General features: G+C 43.3%; 1 protein-coding gene across 4 annotated transcripts in view; it reads right to left on the reverse strand.

Annotated features, from left to right (window-relative positions):
• LOC139653180 (E3 ubiquitin-protein ligase NEDD4-like) overlaps window positions 1–27,792 on the reverse strand; it is a 47,616-nt gene that overhangs the window by 12,978 nt on the left and 6,846 nt on the right. The window contains exons 3-18 of one of the 4 annotated variants that reach the window (XM_071530150.1): window positions 26,418–26,499; window positions 24,225–24,263; window positions 23,707–23,760; window positions 14,399–14,434; window positions 13,574–13,624; window positions 11,819–11,880; window positions 11,355–11,457; window positions 10,039–10,193; window positions 9,307–9,442; window positions 8,991–9,179; window positions 8,766–8,843; window positions 6,296–6,355; window positions 4,776–4,913; window positions 3,577–3,750; window positions 795–992; window positions 120–197 (exon numbers count right to left, since the gene is read on the reverse strand). In XM_071530150.1, coding sequence (XP_071386251.1) covers window positions 120–197; window positions 795–992; window positions 3,577–3,750; window positions 4,776–4,913; window positions 6,296–6,355; window positions 8,766–8,843; window positions 8,991–9,179; window positions 9,307–9,442; window positions 10,039–10,193; window positions 11,355–11,457; window positions 11,819–11,880; window positions 13,574–13,624; window positions 14,399–14,434; window positions 23,707–23,760; window positions 24,225–24,263; window positions 26,418–26,499 — 1,633 coding nt within the window. Of the gene's footprint in view, window positions 1–119; window positions 198–794; window positions 993–3,576; window positions 3,751–4,766; window positions 4,914–6,295; window positions 6,356–8,761; window positions 8,844–8,981; window positions 9,180–9,306; window positions 9,443–10,038; window positions 10,194–11,354; window positions 11,458–11,818; window positions 11,881–13,573; window positions 13,625–14,398; window positions 14,435–18,207; window positions 19,484–23,706; window positions 23,761–24,224; window positions 24,264–26,417; window positions 26,500–27,792 lie in introns of those variants that run through there. The other 3 variants (XM_071530148.1, XM_071530151.1, XM_071530149.1) reach the window with 3 other exon arrangements.

Raw genomic sequence — 27,792 nt, forward strand, 5'->3', positions numbered from 1 at the left:
TAATATGGTAATAGCACTTATTAGCAAGTGAACAGTGTTTGGCCTATTAAGGGAACTCTGAAGTTTTTTCTAATGTGATTTGTGGCCAAAGCAGTTGGTCTACTCTGGACCGTACTCACAGGAAGAGGGCCGAGGTCACCAGGCTCCATCGAGTTCTTATTCCTCATATAGACTGGATACTTCAACCTGGGATCCTCCTGGTCATCATAAGAGAGAGGGATGGGGAGGGAGGGAGAGAGGGAGGGAGGCAGGGAAGAGATGGAACAGAGAGAGAGAAGAGAGGACATAGGAAGTGGTGGGAAACAATTAGGGGGCAGAAAGAGATCAAGAACAAAATTGATCCAAACTAATCAAATTTACAGTTGCTTTAGGTTTAGGAGGCAGCAGTGGCTTCTCAATATAATCAAACTCCCTGAAGATCACTTGGTTTGAAGGAGGCTACAATCAATACCATTTCCTCACAATGGTACATTATTTGATTAGATTTTCGAAAGAGGGCTGCTGGTGTTTAATCAAATGAGACCTGAATGCTACATTCACTTCCACACCACCAGATGTCACTGTAAGATCCCATGAGATCGACAACAACCACCACTGTCCTGTATATTTTAAAATGTCTATTCAATAAATGAAACTGTCAAACAAAATTCACAATCAAACAAAGGAGCAAAAATTAAAACCCTTACTGGTTTTATAGGTTTATTCTTATTTCAAAAACCATCTCCTACATTTGCCGAGGTAAAACCAAATAACCCAAATCTCAATAGTCCATTTAAAGCCGAGTGCTAGCTCACCCAGGTGGTGACCCTGCTGTTGTGGTCAATGAAGAAGGGTCGTCCGTTAGGGGCTATCCTCATCTCCCAGCCCGGGGGCAAGAAGCTCTGCTGTGGCTTGTGTTGTGACTTGGGGGAGCTGTAGGGGGACGGCTGGGGAGACTGGGGGTTGGAGAACGTGTCCTTCACAGCCCTCCGCACCTGGATGTTGTTGGCCCCCTGGAGCCAAAATGGGAATAAAAAATGATTGCGTAATATTATTGGTCCCATGAGACGAAACAGAGAAGGTGAGAAGACAACGTAAAATTAAAGCAGTAACCCGATATGGATGACTGGCAGTGTGACAAATTATCACTGGTCCCTCGAACCAAAATGAATAATAATAAGAAGAAAACCAGTCTACAAATTCTTTCCGAGAATCCTGTTAACTTTTCCTTTTGTTTCTTTTCCAAAACAAACTGAAGACTGTTCTCCCCAAGAGGATTAGAGAGGTCCAGGAAAAAGCATCAAAGAATCAAAGAAAGTGGATCTCAGTTCACTTTTACCTTGCCTGAACCAGAGCATAATGCCACTGGTCCAGGAACCCTGCATCTACAGGAATTTTTCCTTTTCTTGCGTCTTAAAAGTTTCTAAAGACTATACAGACTCGACCAGTCTGGGCTAATGAGTGTTCCTACAGCAGAGTATTCTTTTGACACTAATTACCATCCTGTCAATTGACTGATCTGATTTTTAATAAGAGAAAAGACTTTGTTAATTAATCTACAGACCTCCCACCTCCTCTCACTCCTCTAGACTTTGTAATTACAACATTCTAGAGTGAGGATTTCACTTCCACTTACTTTCTCAACGTCTTGTTAACACACACACAAACACATTTCTTAATTAAACCTCTTTTAGGTCTGCTCCCTTGGCAGTAACATAGGCCCTCCACTGTCATTAAATGCAGTAAGAGCAGATAACAAGAGATTGTCCATTTTTAGATACAATGTATTAATCTTAATTAACCAAGTTTGTGCTGTATATAACAGATCTTTTGCACAGAGGACAAATGCTTAAATCAAAAGTTTCCCAAGTTTTCTAAAACTATCAGCTGATGTAAACTGCAATCATAGGTGCACGTGCACACACACAAGTCCATTTACAAGGACCGACATACTCACATAAACATCCCCAACACACACACACACACAGTGATGAGTGCATATAATATGATCCGTGCAACAGCTGCTAAACTCCCCCCATCACTGTGTGATGCAAGATTTCAACATCATCCTGAGTCAAAACTTGTGATGAGATCTGGAGGACTTCGGCTTTATCCCTAATAGTCATTTGCACAATGTTACATGGCCTTAAAAACAAAGAAAGAGAGCTTTGTCCATCTATTCTCTCAGCAGACGTTTAACTGTCAAAAGCATCTTGTAGTTGATCATTCTCCCACTGTTGTTAAACTATGTAGCTCCTAAGCAGGAGGTTCATATGGGGTCATTTTTGACTGAAGCTATGTCAGAGGGACAGTGTCACTCCAGTGAAGGAAAGAGAAGTTGGCAAATTATATTGTTCTAAACCAGCTTTACCCTTCTGTCAGTGTTGTGAGATTAACTTTCACCTGCAACAGCATGTGCCCAACACATCATCCACATCATCATACAAGTTAGTATTTATCCAGACACAAGTGACTGATTTCATGAAAAGGAAAAACAACATTCGATACACACTTTCAAAACACAGCCAGAAAGCACTGACAAATGATTACAGACTGTGCAGATTAGATCTAATCAGGTGGTTGGGTCATTTACAAGGCAAATGACTGTACAGGCAGGTTATTGTATTGAGGCACACAGGATGGATATTATCAGCCATCCCTTACAAATTAGCCTTCAACTGTTTATTAGGGTCACAGCAACATGTGCTGTCGATTATTTTTTCGGGGGCCTTTTTCTGACAGCAAATTTATGGGTATTTAATGACATGAATACAGTTTTAATGATCAATGTTTATGTTCAAATGTTTTTTTGGGGTTTTTTTTTAATAGTTGATTTGGATGCTCCAAGGCTTTCTTTGGAGCATTCTGGTTATTTGGGTTATTATTCATTCAGTGGTAACTAGATCTACCAGCAGACAAGATTGTAATTATTAGACCAGTTTCCTCCTGTTATGGGTATTGCTTTAAAACACACTGTGCTGTGATTGAAATGCCAAATATGCCAAGGATGCATACAGTTCACAATGAAATCATCATGGTGACACACAAAGCCAGGGTAAAGCTCAGACCATTTCATGTGACTAATCATTATTTAACTGCAATCTGCGTTAGTCTTCAGTCATCAGCTCATTCTCAATGCCAGTTGAAAGAAAGAGTGGTGAGTGGAAAGAAAATCACCCTCAGAATGGAGAGATGAAAAATGAGAGTTGAGAAGAAAAGGCCAGTTGAATGATGAGATTAACATTTCCATAGAGATGGTAATGGTGAGGAGAGAGAAGAAGTAGCATCAAGACAGAATTAACCTGAAAGAGGGAGCGATACAGAAGAAAAATGATACTATTAAATAGGGAAATTGAGAATTAGATGATGTAGATGGGTGAATAAATAGGATCCGTTGAGGATATGGATTAGGTCACCTTCAAAAGGAACGGAAATGGTGATACGATGAAGAATAGTATGAAAAGAAAGTGTTAAGAGATGGAAAGGTGTGGATGGAGGAAAGAAGGAGACAGAAGTGAGCGGTTCTTGGGTGGTGCAAAGAAGAGACAGTATGGATGGATATAGCGGAGCGGGACGGTACAGGTGGCTAGTTCTCACCTCCAAGGGGGTGGAAAGGGTGACAGTGGGGGAGCTGAGGCTACGGGGTCGTCGGACCTGGGGCTCATGGAGGTGGTTGTTGGAGGCTGTGGAGGAGGTGGAGGGGGTGGGTGGGGCTGCCAAAGCCGATGCCGATGCCGAGGCCCCTCCTGATGCTGCTCCATCTTCAGTCAGCTGTCAGTGAGAATAACACTCTTGAGGTTAAGTGGGGTTTGAATAAGGCAAGTGATGCTGTTGCAAAAACAAAAAACTTGTCCCCATCGCAAGCCATGCTGCCAAAGGTGCTTGTCTGCACTGGAAAGGTCTGGATGCAAACACAGGCTGGAGTCAACAGGGCCCCAAATAACAATCATTTATCTTGATTAATATAAAAATGATTGATTATTAAATAAAGATGCTGCTTCCAAATAGAGAAGAGGGACAAGGGTTTGGGGTCAATAACATAATAATAACGTTCAGAGGAAATGCAGTCTGCGTTAGTGGCACGATTGTAAATATTTCATTCAATTGTAGTGGAAATCACTTGACAGTGACCTCTCCTTTCGAGTAATAATGAAATGCAGATGAGAAGCAAAGAGTGAGAAGAGTACGCGATGACAGACAATGCACAAACTGGTAAATTATAACAGGGTGAAGATAAAGGTACAAGCGAAAGGGCGGATTTGAAAGAGGAGAGAGGTGAGCGTTAAACATACAGCGCTACACCTAGAGAGCCAGGCTCAGTCCCATGTAGCAGACTCTGTCCCAGCCCAGGCTGTGTAGAGCTGCCTCACTCCCAGATACACAGAAAGACAGGGGAAGACAAGCAGAGAAACAACAGGGCACAAATGCAGTAAGTGAGAGGGAAAGTGGTGGTTGCAATCCCATGCCTGGGTTTGGAAAGACGTGACCCATGCAGAGTTGGATTTCATCCAGTGTATCAAACAAAATGCTAGACAAGAGGAGGAAGACAGCACACACTTAAGTAGGAGAGAATAAGAAACTGAACAGAGAGAGAAAGACAGAAAAAGAGCCTTGGAGGTTGCAAAGCTGTTTCTCTTTCCATCCTTCTTTCTCATGGCTACAAAGAGGAAAAACATAGGAGGGATAGAGGAAGAGATCCAGAACACAGGCCGAGGCCAAGACCCAGGCCAAGGCAAGGTCCAGTCCCATGCATCGAGTCCAGGCAGCCCAAAAGCCGACCTTCAGACCTGGTGTACCTGCACAATAGGCCTAGTCCAGGTAGTGGAGCGGTTGTTATGGTTGACGTAATAAGTTCGTCCCTTGGCATCCTTCCTCTCCTCCCATCCCGGGGGCAGGCCAGGGGTGGTCAAGGTGTAAGCAGTTGACGAGGGAGACTGGCCAAGTGTGGGGAGAGAGCAAAGCAAAGACAATTAGTTAGTACAAGCTGGATATAGTTGGGGACAAGTGGAGAGAATCTCCTAATCTTTTAAAATGTCTGTCAGTGGCACAGAAAGAGAGTTAGGACACCTGTTAACTTTGTCTACACAATTGGCGGAGAACTGGGCTGTTGCATAAGTAAGCATTGGTCCACTATATTACAGAAATGTTATCTTAACATCTAGCAACAACACAAGGGGTTTCAAATATTTTCCCATTTCAACAGTCAACAATGGATTAGGAAAATACATGACAAAATGACAGCCTGATTTTTAACTCTCATGGAATAATGGGTGATAATGTATCGAGTGGAACTTCAAACACAAAACGCACTCAAACACCGACAAGGAAAAAATACCACATGGAAGAAATGTGCACCATTACTACTTGCTAAGCAAACTATTAACCATTTGCAACATAAAAAGGTTATTGCAGTAGTCTGAGTGGTCACAAAATAAACATGATAAGTTCCACAAAGTGCTGTAGTGATATTTTATATACGAATGCCCACAGATCACATCATCGAACAACAGACACATTTCATCATGCTGCTACATGGTTTGTTATCAATGGCTGATCAATGGCATTATTCAATATCTTATGGACTTCCAGGTTGACCATTCTTGGTTGTAATACAACACACATACACAAGTCATTTGATCACATACAGAGCAATTTTGGGACAACTGCCAACCTAGCTAAGCATTTCAGCACATCATAATATTCCCATTTCTCATTGGAATTGATCATTTTAAAGAACAAATTAGACAGCTTCCAACAAGTGTGTACATGTTTTGATGAATGGTTTAATTCATGTTTCCTTGCACTTCTGCTTTTCTTTCAGCTCTCGTGTATTTGCTGTGTTGTGGTTTACATTATTTTTTAGCTGCGACCAGCAGCTCTATAGCTTGCTCTGTCGGTCGGTCAGTTGGTTGGTTGGTTGGTTCACAAAAATTTCCCCACGTGTGTATGCATGCGCGTACGTGGTCGCAGCTATTGCGAATTCGCGCTTGTTTTCATGTTGATGTGTCATGTTTTTGTAAGAAAGCTTTTGTATGCTGTCTTCTTGGCCAGGGAAAAGAGATGAAAAAGAGATTGCAATGTCAAGGACTACCCTAGCTAAAAAAAGGATAAAAGGATAAATCCTAAAAAACGGTTGCTGGAATCCCTCATGTGGCCTTCTACCCATACAGAAGTAAAAAAAAAAGTGATTCACGGAGAAGGAAAGAAGAAAAACAAACGCAGTCCAGAGAAGAATATGTCCCGTCTAACATGGTGTCTGGGCACTAAGAGGTGTGGGACTGATAGGGTATATACTGTACATAAACTGAGATATTACCATGGGCTCCTCAGCGCCTGTGACTGTTTGAGCTCTCGTTCTTCTGGTCTGGGAACTCTGCTGGTGGTAGACAACAGGGGGAGATGGTCTTTAGTTTACAGTGGAGATGTACTGTCCTTGTCAGGGTGGAAGCAATGGGGCAAGGTGGAGGGTAGTGTGGGTAGTAGTGAAAGTTGATTGAGGAAGAATTACATGGACGAAGGCGGTTAAATCTCAGAGGAGGTGAGGCTTGACAGAAAGAGGGGAGATTCCCGTGATCATGGGCCATGAAGGTGAAATTGGGTGAGCAACTAAACAAGGGGGAAATCAAATCTTGTAGTGGGAAAGTGGGGTGGCTGTGACTAAAAGAAGAGAGGACACTCATGGAAATGTACCAACTGTGAGGTTGACGGGCAGGTAGGAAGGAGCACAAAGAATCAGGATATTGCAGTAGTCATTGGTTGAGTGGATTGCAGATTAAGATGTGGGTTAAGAAAAAGTTAGGAGGGAGCAGTTGTTCTTCTCAGTTGGGAGGTTAACTCTTTTAGCAGTGTTGTCAGTGACTTCTGGATACAGTAAATCAACATTCTTATTTATTAATTTTTTATTTAGATATCAGAGGAAAAAAGAGCCAAGACTGAATCAGTAGCAGAAGTGTTCAGGCTTGTGTTTCTCTTGTAGAGGGAAGACAATGTTTAAACAGATCCCTTTCTTTGAGCTGTGAATGAAATCCCTGGCCACTGCAGCATCTTCAATCTCAACCCAAGTAGCAAAGGATATTAAAGCCACACTCAGAACAATGCTGTAACATCAATCAAAGAAAATAATTCTGTGTCTTGAAGCTCTCTTTTCTTTGAAAAACTTGTGTGAAAATGTTGGAGGAGGCAGCAAAAGTGAAAGAATGCACTTAAGTTCACAAAAAGTTTAACACTTGGACAATATCTGCGAGAAAATGTTCAAATATAGAAAGAAGAAATAATACAACTGGTAATTTTAACCAAGCATACAATTAAATTACTGTAGTCAAAGACACATTCCAAATAAGATGATATTACCAGTACAGTTCAGCTGGCTGTGCTTCATCAAAATTTGAATTGGATACTACTCTACGCTACTCTGCTTCTTGCACCTCGTACCAACTGGAATCACCATCACACCCATGATTACAGTAATGAATGACCTCTGAGCTATTATTCCCATAATCAAAACTAAACATCCAAGCACGTGTTTGCACACACATACTCATAGATGTGTATTCAGCCGATTTGACACCCAGACCAGCCACCAACCTATTCGCATACACCAAGAGCAGGATGAAATTGCTTCACTAATACAATTTCCCCACTAATGGTTAAGGTTAACTAACTTCTAAACACACTTTGCGTTGGTCTGTACAGATAGTATCCACCCACCACCATACACATTGAATATCACTGAGGGATGGTGTGACTGTAGCCAAATTCACTGGGTTCTCACACCAACACACTGACAGCAAACTGCTCTTTCCTTTGATATTATCAATGCAAGTTAGCACTAAAACTGAAGGGAAAAGTGCCTTCCAACTCTGACATAACCACTGCAGTCCCACACACTCAATTACTCACTACACCCCCGAGGAAAATAATATCAAGCCTAATATAGGGCACAACACATGGGGAGATTATATTTTCCCTCTGATGTTTCCTGAACGTGCCTAATGTTGTCCAATCCCGAGAGAATAGTCATTCAAGGGAAAGGCTGACATCAGCACCTGTACTTTTCCTTTGGAGCCTTGGCTTGACGATGCCAAGCTCACTGCTGTGACTCAGCTCTATGACAGGCGCATTTGATTCAGATCCTGTGACAGTTTGTTCAGCTGAACCTCACATCGACACTGTGACTCAGGACTCTCTGGGGTGCGTTTGATCTGATGTGGTGTTGTTCCCTAGTCTTAACATTCCTGCCAATGGCTTCTACTGGAAAGGTCATTCTGGGTGTGCTTGATTGGTATTGTGTTACTTCCCTGGTGTTGTGCTGGCACATGGCCCAGCTGTAGCCAAGGTTTCTCTGATATATCAGAAATGGCGGCGAGTGAATCACAAAGAGCAGAGAGTAGTAGTGGGAGAGGAGGAGGAGGAGGAGGAAGAGGGGTGGTACTCCATGGCTACAGAGACGAGGAGAAAGAAAGGAACGGCGAAATTAAGGAGGCGCAAAGAGCGGGAAGGAAAGGAGAAGAGGTGGCAACACCTGCGTAGTATGGAGAAAGGAAAATGATAAAAGTGAGTAAGAGCAAAGAGGAGGATTTGATGTGTGATACACCCACAGCACAGAGATATGCTGACAAGAGAGGGAGAGGACTAACTAATGAGACAACAATGCATGCCTGTTTTTTAAGGCATTCAGGGAACAAAGAAGAGGAAGAAGGTGGTCACTATACTGGAAGTAACAGGGAAACGAGGAAAGGAAGGAAGTCAAAGAAGGGAGATGAACAGGATGGAGGAGAAATATGTACCATTAGGGGAGGAGCCTGGGCCTGATCACTAACGCCATCTGTCATACTGGAGGAACGAAGTCTGTTTGACAGCTGGCTCTGTTCGAAAAGAGAGAGGGAGGGAAAGAGAAATCGATGGGAGACAGACAAACACCTTGCTATTAGTCAATCTAGCTGGTCATGTGCAGTTAGGTCATTAAGTCCTTTGGGTCCTTAAGTGAAATTTTAAAATTGCACCAGTCTCACCATAGCAGTGCTGGGCCCTGGCACTTCTCCGTTGGTATCAGGGGTGAGTGACAGCCTCAGATTCAAATCCTCAGAGAACTCCTGGGTGACCGGTGTCGGGGGGTGCTGTGGTGTCATGATGGAGGAGGGGCCAGGCAGCGACTGGGCTAAGGAGTCGTTAGGGTCTTCTTCTGTGATTAGCTCCCAGGACTAGAAGAGGGAGAAGGAGACAATTTGAGTCAGTCGTTATCATTCGTTAGCCAGTTGTGTGTGTGTGTGTGTGTGTGTGTGTGTGTGTGTGTGTGTGTGTGTGTGTCTATTTATCCTTCTCTCTCACATTGTCCATGTCCCTGGGCTCTAGGTGCTCGTTCTCTAGGTCTTCACTGATGTGGCGTCTTGAGCGGAACACACGGTGCGCTTCCTGGTTGATCTGCCGCTGGTGGTTGTCGCTATCTGTCTCCGAAATCACATCCCTGAGACAGCAGAGAATAAGAGATTTCATCTATAAAAATTTGTCATTAAGTCAGAAAGCTACTGCTAGGAAATATGATTCAGACTCAGAATACATTTAAAATTAAGTCAACTCCTATGTGAAAAATAAATATGACCAAAACACAACTGATAGCTAAAGCAACAGCAGATTTGTTGCTGGTAGAGAAATTTCTTTTTGACTGGTAATACAAAACTGTTTCCAGAGCTATAGCCAAGTGATTTCCCCATGTTCCACTTAACGTTATTTGTCATCTTGACTTTAGTTAGCCAACATCAGCTTAAGTCTACCGCTCGTGCCGTTGCTTTCAGGTGCTCGGTCTGACTGAAGAGCCAAAGTGAATTTGAGGAAATGATGAGGAAACGCAATGCCTGTGGTGCACAATAATGGTGACCAAGTGTTTTCCACACTGCCATTGTATCTAACCTGCCTCTTTACTTAGAGACCATTTAGAAATAAATTTGCAAATATTTTGAGCATGGAAGGTAATGATCTAAATGAGCTAAAGACATTTTCCAAGTTGAGTCGATGGACAAATGTGTTTAAACCTAAACATGCATGGAAGGAGAGCAGGCGTACATGTTGGAGGGCCTTTTCCACTGTGTGGAGCGGTTGTTGTGGTTGACATAGTAGGTACGTCCCAGGTTGTCCACCTTCTCTTCCCAGCCTGGGGGCAGTGGGGGCAGCAGCTGCTGGGGTCGCTGGGAGCCGGAGTCCGTAGAGTCATCCCAACCCTGGAGGACGGGTAGGGGAGAGAAGGAGGGAGAGGAAAGTAGCGAAGAGAAAGAGACTGCATTAGTAAAGCAGATTTATTTCATTTTGCAGTTCAGTGCACTGAGGTAAAAAAAGAAACAAATTCCAGAGACTGAGAATGAGGGATTTTTCACAGTGGGAACAGGAAGTGTGAGGAGGTTAGAGGAGTGACATTTCAGTTTTCCTACTTAGCCTGCTAAATGTCACCTTATCTATGCAGTCTTTCACTGTCTGAAAATGTATAGCACCTATCATCCTCTCTAGTGCTCTCTCACTCGCGCATACACAAGTACAGAGAAATCCACACTTGTACACACACATACACACATGCACACACATAAAATAAGACAGGAGAAGCTCCTATTTCTCCAAATAAGGGGACGTATTGTAAATGTTTTTTCCAGACCCTGACCTGGAAAAGACTTTCTCCAGATTTTGGCAGCAAGGCGCTGCCTGAATTCTTAGAGAAAAGAAAACAAAAAAAACATCCTTTCTCCCCTCACTCGTAGCAATCACTAATCTCGCAATTCTAGATTGATACAAATACCAAGGTAGGACCCTCACCTGTCTGGTCAGGAAGGAATTATACAACCAGAGCAGATATATTTTTCAAGCATTCACAGAAAGAAGTGCTAGGTATGCTTAGGGATGGGACGATATATCAAAATTCAATATATCGCAATACAAAATGTGAAAATATGTATTGTGGGGCAGAAAAATGAATTGCAATATTAGCTCCATTTTATTCTGCTGTAGTATTCACAAACGAGACGGCTTGCCCATCACAATTTCACAAGCTCTCCATCCAAATGATATCATTTAAACTTTATAATGACATTTTTAAATCGTTGTTTACATTCTAGCAAGCCAATGCCATTGCTAGAAAGATTTGTGGCTCAGAAATGAACAGAATTCTGCACAGTCATGTTGCTGACTGTGAAACTTCTATTTATTACATTGTATTATGATTGTATTGTATGATTGAATCATGAACCCCATATCGTGTATCAAATCGTATCGTGAGATAAGCATATCATCCCATCACTATTTTCTCTAGACCTCAGTTTGCCTTATGAACAAGTCAGCCAAGAGGACACATTTAATGATGCTAAATCAAGACTTAAAAGGGGCCCAGAACTCACCTCAGCCTCCTCCCTCATCTCTCCAGCCTCCTCCTCCGGCCCTCCTTGTTTGGGCAGGTAGGCCATCTTCAGGCGCAGGTAGCCCTTCACCCTGGACTTGTGACTGGTAGAAAAAAAAAGGGCAACATGGGCACACTTGAAAACTACACAGAACAACTTTGTGACCCACCCCTTTATAGCCCCTGGTAAGAGTCAGAAATGTAGGGGAGTTTCCAAACTGCTTCTTAGCACTAAATCATCTTTCACCTTCAGTCTACAATGACCTGCACATGATGTTACTGATTTTTGCAAAACGGTGCCGGTCAACATAATCTTGCAAACCATGATTACAGTCTATGTCTATTCTGCTCCATGCGTTCTCTAGGAGCAGAAATGCAAATTGCACACAATTTAACCCCACAAGCTACATTTGTATTTATTTCCACTGTTTACTTGTCAATGTGTCACATCCTGTAGAAACTGACCTTCTGGGCCGCAAAAGGAAGTCTTTAAATGTGTAGGGACGCTCCATGGCAGGGTCCTCTGTCTGCAAATTAACAGCAAGACATTTGTTGATAATCAACAGAACACACAAGCAACAAACACACGTCAGACAGTATCAAAATAACAGAGCCATGAGTTTACAGCGAGGCCGCAGTCCTTTGCACAGCATCCTGGGAGTCATTATGCAATGCTGAGGTTCTCGCGTTACATATTGAACAGCCGAAAAGGTCCTGGGTACTGCAATCACACCGAGGGGGACACTCTCTGACTGGGTCACGCCAGTCAACACCAGCTGCTCACAGCGCACTGCTTTGGAAGAACCAGTGAATAGACTGTTCATTTCCAAATCATAATCGCAATCTCCGGCACAGGTTTGGTCACAAAAATTGAGATGACCAAAACTGTTCAAGACATCCCAGACAATTCTGTACTGAAAGAACTGATTCTTGGTTTTGAAACTAATTGATCCAAATACTTGTTTGAAAATGTTCCCGCTAAAAACTACTCATCACATACACATCAAAGCTACACATAGCCTGAACTATTTGTGGATCGTGGAAACCAGGACTCAGTCCATGAGTTGACACAAGGATTCATGCTTGTATTGTGCACAAACCTGAGGTTGTAAAAAGTCAAAGTAGCCCAAGCCTCCACAGGGCCAATGTAGCTACAAGACTCCTTCAAATGAGTCAGCCTGGATGATCTCACTCATGAAAAGTTAAAGGAAGAATATCCAGTGAAAGCAAGTATGGAGAAAGAGGCAATGAGTAAAAGAATGATCAGCGACTATGAGTAAGACTGGCCTACAAAATGTACTCATAAACAAAACTAATGGATCAAATGAAAACACACAGAAAACACAGACAGTGTCTATATAGGCCTACTAACCTAGCTGTAGTTTATTCATGCCCAGCCAATTTGTTTTATGGATAAAATAAGAATCACTGCAATAGGATGCATCAGGACCAAACTTCCCTTATCCTGTCCACTTTACCTCACAAAATGACTCAGCTGTAGCTTTTATCTCCTGCCAATTCCCCAAGCCTAGGGGAGCCAAGTAGGACATTAATAATTAACCCCCACACCTTGTGCTGATATGCTTTTAAGCTTCGCCACTTAAAAAGAACATCAGAGAGCTACAACCAATCTGACTTCAGAGTTCTCAGCTGCTGAGTCTGCTGAAGAGAAAGTGAGCCGCTGCTGCAAAGACGACAACTTCAAAATCAGAATGAACTGCAGGCCTATTTGTTTGGGTTTCAGGTACTATTACGGTTTCATCAAACCTATACAGTAACCTACCAGCCAACACTTCTCAAGGAGCATGCACTGGCTCTGTGTGTTATTGTTTTCAGTAGCTGATATCTGACAGCAGTCTGCAGTTTCCAAGTGAGTGAGTGTGTGTGTGTGTGTGTGTGTAAATTTGAGTTTTCAGTATGGCTTTTTCCATTAGCTTTGAGGGTAGCCCGCCCTCAGGATAGTCACCTCTGTTTACATTCCAGACGGCCTTCTTTCCATTTCTAACAAGGGGCGTTCAGCTGCTTGATCGCAACAACAGGTTACTTGAGCGGCAAGGGCTTTCTCACACTCAAGACACACACACACACAAACTCTTAGCCTGACCTTCACAGAGGTTAATCAGGCAGAAAAAAACTGAAGATAAGAAACAGCTGAGTATTCAAAAACCCAGTCACAACAACCAAACTGACTACACACACACGTACAGACAACATACTCACCGGCAAATGACTGAGAGGCACATCAACTTGTCCCAGGAAATCATCTCTGGTCTAGGGAAGAAAAAAAAGAAGATCACCTTCAGCAGCTTAAATTTAGAAGCAACAGCTTTTTGAGTCTGTCTGGGGAATACCAAAAGCAAGAGCTATGTTTCCAGCAGGGCTCGAAGAGGGAAAGAGAGGGGAAAACCACAAAGTTGAGGGAATGTACCAAGCCCACCAGAAGATCCAGTAATAATTTGTGTGTCAGAGACAGAGTCAGAGAGAGAGAGACAGAGAGATAGATTTTAATTTCATTTAATGAGTCCCATCCAGAAATAAACTCTAGCCTTGTTCTTGAACACCTGTGTTGATCTGAAAAAACCTGGATAGTTGCAAAACAGTAAGGACCACTTAAACGTTTGGCCAGTGTCTATCACTACAGTCTATTGAAATAAATTAATTTACAACTTTTGCTTTAGTTTGCTGACAGCACTATTATCCTCCCTATCCAATCAACACAGATTTCCACAAGTGTCCAAGTAGTAGGCTCAGTCTAGGGTTTATTTATGGACAGGCCTTTGGTATCACTTTATAGGAGAAGAACCAATGAACCCAGCAAGGAAAAATAACATCAACCGCCACCAGGAGCCAGGTCAGCCAGACAGAGGGAGAGAAGGGTAGAGGTGGCAACAGGAACAGGGTAGAGCCAGGGAGAGTTTGTGTTTCAAATCAAAGGAGCCTGTAGTGTGTCCATCCTTCCGTTGTTAATAAAAACTAAGAGTAAGAGGGGAGATTGGCAGGTGATTGAGCCACACAGCAGCAGCCCACAGTGGAGGCAGTGATTACCTGTCCGAGATGGAAAAGCCCATTCTTGGAGACAGCCTGTGTGTGGGACACAATTGATTTAGACAACAGGCATTAACTATCATTAGTGTCCATTTGTAGAGTAGACACTGGTTAACAGGGTGTGGGTGGATTATGGAAATGTCTGAGATTTCAGTCTACTGTGAAGAAATATTAAGAAACACAATAAAACAAAAAAAGTTCAGCCCTTATAAATTGCAGGTGTACATGATTGGTGGTTTCTTACAATATGCAGGCCTAATATTTCACACTGACCCCACGCAAAGGTGTACAACAACAACAACCACACAAGTTAGTCACATGTCTATTCTGATCAACAGTAGGAAAGCAGTAAAAGCTGTGCAGGGAGTGAGTGGCCTCGGTTCCCACCACAGTTAACAGAACTGCAATTGAGTGGTGAAAGGTTACAAATGAGTCACAGAAAATAGAAGTGTTATTAATGCACAGGCACGTAGGACAGATACTGGTGAAGGCACATGTGCTCTCTCTCACACACCCACTCACACACACAGTTTAAACTTTGTTTTTCTTGGGAAAAGCCAGAGTCACTACTTTGTAGATAACTACAATATCTGTTTATGTTTCCCAAACCAATTAAAGAATTATTGTGTAAGATTTAATTCACTGCTGCATAACCAAGTAATTCAAAACAGTGAATGGTGAGCTTTAGTTGAACTCTGAAAGACCAACAAAAACAACCCGGAGCACAACAAGAGAAAGTATCATATCACCATGTAGTCTGCTCTAGCCTATTCTCTCACCAGTGATGAGTCACTATGAACAGTTACAGTCTTGACCTGGAAATCTCATTTGCTACCAGGCCTGGCCTTGCGCAAGTGCTAGCTTTTTGCTCTGTAGTTAGTATCCTGTACTACGGGCAGTAGCAGTAGTAGCCCATAGGATACCTGCACTCTAGGGAGCGTAGTACATGGCAGTTTTTTCATAACATTCTGTCTTCAACCATAACAAGCATTTTAAGTTATGGGTATGTGTATGAAGTGGGATATATCTGCAGAGTCATCACAGGGTCACAGCTGAGCCTGCAGCTGCCTCCTAGGGCCAGGTTACACCGAGAGGGGGAGGGTACCAGAGATGGAGAGGGAGAGAGCAAGAGAAGGAGAAGGGACGGAGAGTGAAAGTGGTAGAGAAGGTACAGTGTTAAGAACAAAAATATGGTGGGATGAAAGTAGGTAAATTGACAAAAATAAACAATGCTTAGCTATACTGCATTCATGTGGTTGGGCGGCACAGCTACATGAAGGACTGGAACAGTAAAGGATTGAGAGTTTATAGCAATGATATAGGTCAAAATGGATCAAGTCCAGGCTGGCACTATGGTGTGAAAAGGTTGTCTCACCTACTCAACAGTCTCCAAGTGGACACAGTTGAATTACAATGCCTTGCAACTTTGAGGGATCGGAGCTGGCAGAGAAAGCCCTTCACAACAATACCAATCTGAATCCCTCTCACAGGCAAGAGGACTAAAATAAAGATGGAGCCCCCCCATCTCAGGTAAATATAGCCAGCCCAGTGGCCTGCAAGAGCTCTTTGTGAATGGCAACTGGGGGGTCTAAGCAGGGCTGTGAAGAGGGCATGGCACGGCGGCATAACTGTCTGCAGCCAATCTAGCTGGCGCACACACAAACACACACAAACACGCGTAGTATCACATGCAGGGCTTTTTAAAGGGGCACTCCGGCTACAGGGTACCAGCGGGGGAAGACCTGTCATTATAGTCTATATGAGGATTTCCCTCTTGCATGAGAAACAGGCTGCCCCGGGGTAACACAACACCACGTGTCTTAAAAGAGGGAAAGGAGGAAGTGTTTAAAATACACCTGATGTATGGTCTTAAGTGCTGTCAAAAATACTACAAAGACTATAGATGTAGTAGTGGGCTATGGCCAATGTTAGCGAGCCAATCACTTCATCAGTCTAATCTACTCTGACTTGTTTCTGTCTCTGAAGACTCGTTCTCTTCATCAGGCTCTTTCCAAAAAACAAATATTTGCTATCTTGTATGAAATAGCTAAAATACTTAAACTTCCCACTCTAGACTAGACTTAATCTTAAACTAAACTTTAACTAAGTTTATGCAACTGGCCCCAGTTCTGTGACTCTGACGACAACAAAACCAGAGATATTTCACGAAATTAGAGTCCAACATTTGAGTTCAAGGTTGGCATTGCTCATCAAGCTGCGGAAATCCTGGTGGCATTCCTCAAGTGTCACTGGTTTACCAGAAATGCCATTCATATGATAAAAGCCCTGCATATCCACTGTAATGGTGCAGTCTTTGTGACACACAGGGTTTTGAAGCTTCGCAGAGACCAGTACATTGCTGCTGCTCACCAAAAGTCCTTAATGTTACAAATAAACAAATTATTACGGTTCACACTTTTGTTCTGTATTAGAAAAACAAGAACTGTGACTGCTTACAATATGTGGTGTGAAAGGTACAGGTTGTAAAAATAAAAAAAGCAAAAGGCAGGCAGAACATTAAAGTTCTTTTTTTAGATTATCCCTACAGCCTCCTGTCAGATAATTCTCCATAAGAAAGCACTAGGAATAATACTTACATAGCTGATGATGACACCGCCATAACACAAATCTCTACTATATATTACTGCTATTTACAGATGCAGCTTGAGATTTGAGTTTACTACCCCCCCCCCCCCAAAAAAAAACATGAACACATTCAGAAAACTGCCATGAAGGCAAATATCTAAAGTAAATTCATAATATGATAGTGATGCTTTGCAAGTGATGAATAAATATGGGATACTGGGAGTGGAGATTTTTTTACTCTGAATGAGATAGAAAAACAGCTCGAGTCGTACATGAAAGGCAAAGAGACAGCTACATCAAAAGACTCCAGGCTTTCAGGAAATGTTGATACTGATAGCTTGTTAAACTTCTTGATCGTCATTTGGGCTGTAATGACATCTTAGTTCTTAATCACTCGAAGAGCAGCTGCGGGGATAGAGATCCATACCAGCCTAGAGCCAAAGAAGACATGCCGCCTGCCTGCTCTCAAAATCAACAACCACACTCGAAACAGACTAAAGATAGAAACAGCCAAGTCTGAAAGAGCACTGCCTGCAGTTAAGTGTATTACCAAAAGTTAGAGTCACACTCCAGTGAATCAGAAGGCAACAAGTGCATGAGGAGAAATTATCCATTTATCCTAAGCCTATTCCTGTTTTCCTTTCATGACTGTGAATTGGCTGATGTGTGTAAAAACCTCAAATGCCTGCGGTTGTGAAGTGAAAGAAAGCCGGTGTGTGGTTTAGCTTAGCAACTCCCGGTCTGGGCTTTTCACTTCCCAGAATGTCACCACCCTCTTCCTGCCCCCTCAGATAGTGGGTTCTCTACTCATCTGGGCTGGATTCAATAAGATGAAATACTAACCAGTTCACAGTTTAGATGTGAAATATTATAGAGACCCCACCAAGTTTCCATAAGTTATGTGGCAGAAAGTCCACTCTGCTTTCCTTCCATCTGTTATATTCTACAGCCCTACTGAATGCCCCCCCCCACCCCCTTCTTTGACCAAAGTAAATACGAGCCATCATGTACGCAGCCAAAAGCCCGACGAGAAACACTACCTTTTCCCTGTGTTTGCTTACCAGTCATTCTCAAATTGATTTCTTTAAAAATAATAAATCAAAATTATTGGTGCAACACTACATTTTATGAGGCCAACATAATCAGTTGAAGGAAACTTAAAACAAAGACCTTTTCACACATAGCTTTAGACCAAACCTTTAAGAGATAATAGTCCTACTAAAGTTTTCCATCAGTAATCTTTACCTTGGGATTATTCCTGGTCGAGTCATTGCCAAAGCTTACATCCTGATCTCCACCCCCGCCCGGGGTAAAATATATCTTGAAATGAGGCTGCCTTCTGGGAGTCTCCCCACCGATTTTAACAGTGCAACCTTTAGATCTGTCATTTGCTTCCATTCTCTGTGTCTCCGTCTCTGTTTGGTTCTCCTCTGTAGCTTGGTGATCTGCACCAGATCTCTTGTGTTGATTCTCCAGAGACAGCCTCTGTTGGGACAAGCTTCTCTCCAGGCGAATTTGAGGGTAACGCACCACACGGCCACCGTTGGAGCTGGCAAAGCCCGGATCAGTGAATTCTCCCAGGGATGAAGCAGCCTGTTGCCTCCCCTGGCTCTGATCCTGGCTCTGATTTTGCTGGAGCTGAAACACCAGTCTCTGTGTTCCACCATTAACGGCAGAGCCTCGGTCCAAGCTCTGCTGCTGAACAGACCAGCCAGTACCACCATAAGGGAGGATTCTGAAATGTTGGACGTCAGAACCATCAGGAGAGTTTCTCTGGATACAAATCCCACCAATACTGATACCAGGTTGGCCTCTGTTGCTCATAGAATGGCCATTGGAACCAATACTGAAGACCCTGCGTTTGGGCAGGTCCGCCTCTGTAGGATAACTTAGCGAGTTTAAAGTATCTGGGCTGTAGTACGGAGGAGGTGGCGGTCGTGGAAAGTCGGTTTGGACCAGTGGTTCGGTGTAGGCGGGAGCAGGTCCTGGAGGAGTGTAACAGGGTGGTGGGCCATCATCAGCGAGTCCACTTGAATCACTATTGCCTGGTCCATTGGAGCGCTGGAGGGAGATCTGCATAGATGAGCTCTTGGTGGGCCGCGGCTCAGCTGAGGGGGTGAGCTGGGGTATGAACATGGAGGAGCTGCGTTTAAGCAGAGGCTCCGAGCCCGGAACCACAGAGCTAGGTGAGAAGCGTTGCACGGCTTGCTCCTGAGATGGCCTCGACACTGGAGGTGGCTGCATGCGGAATGACATGGCCACATCGTTGTCTCCCTGCTGCTCCGCGGAGTCTCCTTCCAGTACCTCCAGCTCCGGTGCTGTGTTACTGCGGCCTGAACCAAAGTAGAGACGCAGACGGTGGGACATTTTCACCTCGCGCCCTACAGCTCCCTTTCTCTCTCTCTCTGGCTGACTGTTTGGCTCTCTCCTCTGGCTCCCGTCTCTGTCTCTGAGTGTCGCCCACTTCTCTCCTTTGGCTGGCTAGCTGGCTGATCCCCTTTTTTCTTCCACACTCTCTCTCTCTCTCTCTCTCTCCCCCTCTCTCTCTCTCTCTCCCTCCCCCCTCCCTCCTTCCCCCTCTCCCTCTCCGAGTCTCTTCCACAACTTTCCCTCCTACAGTAAACTGTATGAAGGAAAGAAGAGCAGCAAACTCACACCACAAAAACAAAAGACACACTGCAAGAGAGCTAACAACTTAAGGCTACACACTCGAGAGTGGCAGAGTGGAGCCAAAAGAGAGAGAGCAAGGGTGAGGGGGAAAAAAGAGAGGGAGAAACAAAAAAAGAAGGATCCCTGTATGCCAAACTCTTAGCACTACCGAGCAATAGCGACAGACAGCAGAAATAGCCTGAGCCGAGTGACGGCCAGCATTCCTGGCATGATTGGATAAGAGCGGCCGGCGCTCCTGGTTTCCGAGGTGACAGTGGGCTGCTTGTCAGTCATGTGACTGCAAATGGCTTCACCACCTCCTATTGCAACCCCATGCTGCCCTCAAGTGCCAACTGTCCCCCACACACATCTTACCTACCAACCACCCCCCCCCACTCCACAATGTCTCTAACCGCCTGTATCACTGTCCCCTCACCTCTCATAAATGTCCGCTATCCCCTCCTCTTCCAGGCTATGCTCTCCCCTCCTCACTCCGAGTTCTAGACAGTCTGGTGGTTTTTAACCCCCATAACTCAACTTGACCTCCCACTTCATTCTCTTACCTAAAACTGCTCTGAGTTACAGGAGCCAAGTACTTGTAGAAGCACAGAACAATTCCCCAACGACCCAATTTCCCACTCACTAAAGATCATTAAAGTTTCATCTTATCTGAACATATAATTGGTGAACATCATCTCTCACCACCCCTCCCTCAATTGCTCTCCGCCCCCATACGGTCTCTTTTTAACTGTAACAACTCCGGGCCAAACTAACAGCACCCTCTCAGCTGCCCCTGATCTGCAAGGACACCAAGCCACGGCTCCAAGGGGAGGAAGAGAGAGGGAAGCTGTGAGGAAGAAAGAGGACAGGGGAGAGAGTACGGGGGAGTGGGAAAGGGTGAGACCAGGGTCTGAACACAGCTGGGACAGGCAGTAGAAGAACAGAACCATAAATCTGGGTGCAACACACATACACAAACACACATCCATACCCCCTAGCAACTGGTACATCGGTCACAATTAGAGAAGATGATTTCCTTCCTGAACTCCCTACTAATACCAAATATAGCCCAAAGTCCTACTAAAAACGCAAAATTTACCATCAAATCTCAGCCCTGTTACTTCCTGTAGTTTGGAAACACAACATAGAAGCATAAGGAAGTGGATGCTAAAAATGGACCAGAAAAAAAGGCAGCAGCAAAATGAAGAGCAGACTATCTGACAGATTGCAGCTTTGATAAGGCAAACCCCATAGTCATCTCAGGGGAAAGCAATCCAAGTCTTCTTCAAACAGAATAGACATGAGCTGTCTCCCATACACAGCCAAACACTTAACTGCCTGGTGGTTTTATAGGCCACTCTGCTTGCTTCCAAATATCACTGAAGATAAGACTCAGCTGTGATCATAGACTGCAATGCTGAACTCAAGCACACTTATGATGCTGCAGCTTTTGTAATCAGTTAGGCTACATTAGAGCACATGGTAAAACAAGATGCATTAGAGACACTTTAACATCCATATTGATCAAATACATCTGTGTCCAAAGTAACTACTGATACTGAAAGGTAGATCTGAATGAGTATGGACAAGTAATCAAGTATGACTGATTTATCTCCAGTATTGTCTCGGTTTAAACAAGCTTAATGTAATCCAAGATACACCATGGGTTCGCTGGGAAAATGTAGAACAGATTACATTTTTAGAACAGATTAAACTTTTGGATGATATGGATAGGTTTCACTGTTTATCGCCCCATCTTGAATTGAAAGGTAATTATATGGGTTTTCTCTGTATGAAACCTCTTCGTCTAAAGGCTAGCCATCATGACTCAACCAGTGCACAAATGAGAGAATGTGTAATACTGACATATAGCAAAGAGATTCCTCAGCCTATCAGAATTCAAACAAGTGAATAAATGGGGGTTTTAGGCTACTTGGCCGCATGTAACACTATGTTGCCCTGAGGCTAGACTTAGTGGGGGAGTGAATGGAGAGAATGGACAAAGCTTCTATGATAATGTGGCCTTTCAGAGGCGTATGGTCTCAAAAGTGGCTGCCTTGTTCGAACCTCCATGACTGCTAAGACCTATGATCCAGTCCTCAGTGTGTGTCAGCCCGTCTGTGTCAAAAAACAAGCTGCAGTAGTGACAACCCGGCCACTTATGGTGCACCACAGAGGGAAAGGGAAGAAAAAAAAAAGGAATGGTCAAGAAGAAAAAAAAGGAATGCTGTGGATTGTGGACAACAGGGCAACAAGGAGACAGGCAGCATTGACTGGAGGCAGTCTTTAATACATTTTGTTGACACTCAGTTTACTTGACATTTAGTTTATCTAGAGCATTAGTATACCTACAATTTCGCATTACTAAGCCATCATCTACCACAAATACCATAACACAAAGCTTAGTTTAACTTTTCAGCCATCCCTTCTGACAAATAAACCATAAATTAATGCACGCAGGAGGACCAGCAGCCCACTCAAAAGAAATATTGGCCAGTGGTGGGAGAGCTGCCTTGGCATGCACCTAGAGTCAGACAGGCAAGCACCTCCTCAGACATATAAGGAGACGACCAGGCTTGAGGCTGCCTGTGCTCTGCTCTCTTGTCTTGTCCTCTTCTATCCTGCGACACTAAGACTGCGCCAGGAGAGCTCCCACTGCGCTAAGGGAAAACCAGAGCTGCCCTTTTCCTAGAGAGCCAAACGCCAGCAGGTCCCCATCAACAGGGGAATGTAGAAGGTGCACAAACAACACACACCTATATGTAGCAATTGCATGAGTATATGAAACATGGACAGTGCACATAAAAAGTAACTGAGAGTTCATCATAATAGCCACACCTCTGCACTTAAACTCATCGGGGAAAGGAGAAAATTCAGTGTCTATCATATTACAAAGACGGGAAAGACACTTCCCAAACTGTTGGCCTCCCACGTTGTTCCTCCAACCACAAAAGCAGTAGCCCTGAACCTGTGAGACCCCAACCGAATCCGCCTTATCCAGCCAAGAACACCAGTTCTCTGTCGGGCTGCCTCCACTGTTTGTTATATCAAACATCAAACTGAACATCCAGAGTTACTGAATAGCCATTAGAAATAAATATCACCATTCATTATCCTACAACCCCCCTCCAGGGAAGTCTTTGCTTCCTCCACAGAACAATGTCTTAGGACGCCATGTCAATAACCATTTCACTTCAGTCTCCACTGTTTTAAGAGCACGGTTAGCCATGGTGGGGGAACCTTTATACCAGACAACTGGATGGATAGAGAGCATGGTAAATTGATTACCAAGGCCTACTTCTGCTTTTCTTTACTGTGGCATTTGACATTATGCAGAAATTTAATCTAGTCGTCATGGCAACTGAAAGCCTACGACAGGCTTAATTTCACAAGTCTAGGAAACCAGTGTTCTCTTCCATGGTAGAAATCTGAGAAATTAGGATTTGAGCACCACAATGACATAAGGGGGGTGTAGGAGTTGTTAGTGGACCACAGTCTTAAAAGGCTTTTGTTTCTTTGAGAGAATACCTGCAGATAGATCTTCCCCACCAATGCATTTCCTTTGCTCAAAATCATAATACTGATGTAAGAGTCCGTAGCTAAAATCCTGTGAAATCAAATCTGGAAATGTGTCATAGAGTACACAAGAGGATTCCTGTGAAGAAATTAGGGTACAGATAAAGAGTCCATGCAATTCAGATATATCAGGTCTATGATGGCTTACAGTAATATCAGTTACACAGTTACATTGCATTTGGATTCTGTTACAGTCATTTTTTAGAACCTGAATCTTTAAGGAAACCAGGACCATTATCATCATTAAGGACCATTATCACCACAGTAGAACAAACAATACCAAATATGGCCAGAGATGTTATCAAGACAATGTCTACAACAAGAAGAAATAAATTATGTGAAATCAATGAAAAAAGCATGTTGCATTTGGTGTGTGGAATTAAATCAACTACAGTGAAAGACGTCAGAACACAACAGACCAAAATAAAAAGGTAAAATGTGATATCATAAGTTACACAAGGGGTAAAGGAGAAGAGATGACGAAGTGTGAATCTTACCAATCTGTTTTCATCAAACACCTCAAAGAGCAGTCTGTGATTCTGAGGACACACCTGTGTTGGCAATAAAATGACAGGGGTGATGTTAGAGCAGTCATCCAGTGGTGATGTAGAATATAAAGCCAACACTTTGTAGGTAACTGCCTAACTGTTTGCCTTTGGGTAACAATAATTCACAACTACCGAAATAGCGTGGCTAAAAAATAGTCAATCTCCTCCTTTAATCGTTACACTATACTGACTGAACTATGATTCTTCTATAAATAACCAGTAGGCAGTAATCATATGCGTGTGGCTTAGCTTGTAAACTTTAATATGGCTCGTTTGATTACAGCGGTGGAGGAGATGGGATTCAGTTCTCAGTTTAACTGCCACAAGAGATGAACTAAGTCTAGCATGACAACTATAGAGTAAACAATATGTGCAGTAACAGTCTTTCTGGAGGATCTATATTGGGAAGAAAGGGAATTTGAGGCATATTGCAGTATAAAAAGTTATGCTTTTAAAACAGCACTCACTCTGAAGTAGAATTCCTCGTTCCATTTGGGATTGAGGGTCTGAAAAAGAAGACCAAGTATAGACATGGTTACACTAATAATTAATTAACCACTTACTGAAGCCTACTGAACATCATCACTCGTTTACAAAGAACAGAATTTGTTTGGGTTTTTTTAAAGATTTTTTTGGGGGGCATTTTTACCTTTATTAGATTGTTCAAAGTAGAGAGAGACTTGAAAGACTGGGAGAGACAGAGGAATGACATCCATCAAAAGGCCCTGGGCCAGATTCAAACTTAGACCTCTGAGCCACAAGGACGCGTCAGAAACTTATCCAAGAGGGAGTGAGAGAGGAGCGCCTGAGTGAGAAATTAGGCTTGATCTTGTGCTTCAATGATCCTCTTAAGTTGTTAGAGGAAGTTTGTAGCTTGCAACATGGCCCAATGATTGGCATTAGTCTCCAGATCAACAGCCATGAGGATTTCCACTGACTTGCTGGAGGGATCAACTCAATATGTGTCTGCAAAGCCTCTGTCCCTCTGCCTCTCTCTCACACATACCCAGTTTTATATTTTATTGGTCTGAGAACTATGTGACAGATCTCATTAAAATGCCTTTGGTTATTGAAATGAGGCAAACACCAGAATGTCAATGAAGCCTTAATTTCACAAGTCTCTCTGATTAATAAACACTTAATATTTTACCGCAGCGATAAAATAACGTCTCTGTTAAAATAACTTTGCTGCGATATCAGAGTTCCCACTGAACCCATTGCCCTTGACAAAAAAACAAAAATGTAATTTTAATGAAATATTCAAATTTTGACAATTTCTCCTTAATAAATAGCAAAAATATCCTGTATGCTATGCAAAATATCAACATTAGGTATGACTTTACAGCATGAGCCTGTGTACACACACAGTATGAGGTAGACCAAGCAGCTCAGGGTAGGTTTTACCAACTAATAACAGTCTCTGACCTGCTTTAGAATACAATGTGGGTTTTTTTCCAGTGCATCTTGCCATCAGCAACACTCTTAGCTTCGACAACAAAGATGCCGGCAGAGGTGGCCCACTTTAAAGACACATAGACAGAGCCCATAGAAGAGCGTAGCAGTGATGCTTCCTTTTCTGCTCCACATAGCAGTGCATTGTCAGCTATTTATATCCTAGAAGGCAGGCATGGCCACTGGCAGCATATGTCTGCCTGCATGGAGGCCTGCGCTGCCTCACTCCAGCAGAGGATTGGCTGGCAACTAGCTGACCTAAACCACCGAGAAAGGAGGAATTTACAAAGACATATGAAGCTGCTTGCAGAGTCAAACTGATGTCTATCTGGCAAGCATATGCAGGTATTACACAACAGACAGCCACAGTACAACAGGCTACATTGCAGTGCTCTGATCATCCAAGCTTCATCTTTGCATGTTATATATTTCCACAGACCTAGGCCTAGCTTTGGCCTATGAATAAAATGCTGTGCAGAACCGTTTGAGTTCATTTTAAACCATGTCTAGTCCAAATCATTCCACAATGTTTGTACTGACAGTTATTTTCTAAATTACAGCCCCTCTGAAATTTAAAGCTATTTTTTCAGTGAAGGTTACACTGAATAACAAGAAACAGCTCCCCCTGGTGTGAACAGATTTCCCCCCAGAAACAGTCCATTGGGGGAAACAGAGCTCGGCCTATGTCTCCCTCTAGACTCAGATAGTCTCTCCTAAACAGACAAGGATGCACTGGATTCTGGTGCCTTCCACTGGTTTCCCTCCTTCACAGATGACATGGTTAAAAAACACAAAGCGGAGAATAGGAAGAGCTAGTCATCTCAGGCCTGTGATTTACAAGGGGAGTGATCAAGGGCACATGTGAGTGACATTAAAGCCCTGTTGCAATGACTGTGCAGTAAGTGAGTGGCGTAGGTGTGGGAGGAGATTATTGTGGTGGGCAGGGATGACCCTTCTGATACAGTGCAAACAACAAAATACATCAGAGGTCATTATGTCTGAAGGAGACAGCCACAGGTCAAATTAGAATGATGTTAAGTCCATCTGCGTTTCTAATTGTACTTGTAGAGCTAATGATGGAAGGAAACTCAACTGGCCAAAACTCCTCATGAGGGGAAAATTAACATTTGATAGCTGGACACAGGAAGGGAGCGGTAGCATGCTACAGATGAGCATGAGTCAAAGCCATTGTTTACCTTTGGACTTACCTTTTTAATGGTTTTCGTTTGGACTAAGGCGAGCTCTCTGTTTTCATCCGCAACATAGAGGGAAAGTTTGACGTAAGGATCGCTGCAGAAACAGACACAACAGAGAAACATATCAGTGCTGTTTAAAGTGACTTTGAGCCTGTCACATTGCTTCATTTGTCACCACACATCCAACATCAAATGTACAAATCTGCACCAAACACTCTCTTGCATGCACTGCACAAACTCCACCCAATAACATTATGTTTACTTTACAGAAGTCTTAAAAGGAAGACAGGGATCCCCATCTAGTGCTTAGTGTGCCTACCTAATGTACCTTAGTCCTATTCCCAATCTAACAATAAATTTAACATGGTCACAGGTAGTGCTAGGCTAGGCTCTGTCACCATGTCGGTTCCCAGACCTGAAACCTGAGCAGCAACGGACAACCCCGCAGAAAAAAACTGCTTGCATTAGGGTATTGTGAGATAAGGCTATAATGTCTTATTGACAAAGCATAGTGCTAAGAATAGAAAGAGCAAAACATTTTGAGGTGAGCAGGACAAATAGTAAGTAGAGTGCCTGTGACTGTGCCATTTAAAAATAGCCGACTGGTTTATCTGAAGGTGCTGACAGGGTAGAAATCTCTAGTGAGTTCTAGGTAGAGAGGAGGGCAGCACTATTCATTAGGCAGACCAAGTCCTCTGCTGCTCTCCCAATAGGCCACACTAGGTTCAGTGTCAGGTCATAACCTTCCCAAAGGAAGACTTCACACGTTCACAAATTTAATCTGGATAACCGACCACTTTCACAAATGCAATCTGTATCTATATGCTATCTGGATAATGAACAATCCAATCACACCATTTGCATTTATACCTGTATTTTTGTATGCGTTCTCGTTGTCTGCATTGTGCATTCTGTCTGCATTTTGATCAGATCTCATTTTTTGTGTCACTATGCAAAACAGGCAGCAGGTGGGGGGGAGGATTGTCAACAGAAATTAACATGGCGGATGTAGAGTCATTAGACGAGATATTATACAGCCTGGATTCACTTTTCATTTGCCCTGGGAAGGGTTGTCTTTTTCGATTCTTTCATAGTACACAACAACAACGACAAATAATGACAGGTTATTTATGCCTCATCAGTGTTTGCAAACTTTAGCTGCTGTGAAGGCTACTACAGCGACTCCTTCACTGTGGATGAGGATGAGGAGTGATGACTGGTGGGAGCGGATCATGCTGGAGTCCTGAATGGAGGGCAAACTTCAGTTTGAGTCAAGACATTTCTACCGAGTGGGTGGTACTTTCTCACAAATGTGAACATACTGTACGGATTTCATTTACACCTGGCTGACTCTGGCTGAGATCCGATCTCAATCTCAATGTGAGCC

Source organism: Centroberyx affinis, unplaced genomic scaffold (genome assembly GCF_046629955.1).
Source record: "Centroberyx affinis isolate AG114_WGS23_722 - 3 ecotype Tasmania unplaced genomic scaffold, CSIRO-AGI_Caff_v1 ptg001885l_1, whole genome shotgun sequence".
NCBI lineage: Eukaryota > Metazoa > Chordata > Actinopteri > Beryciformes > Berycidae > Centroberyx > Centroberyx affinis.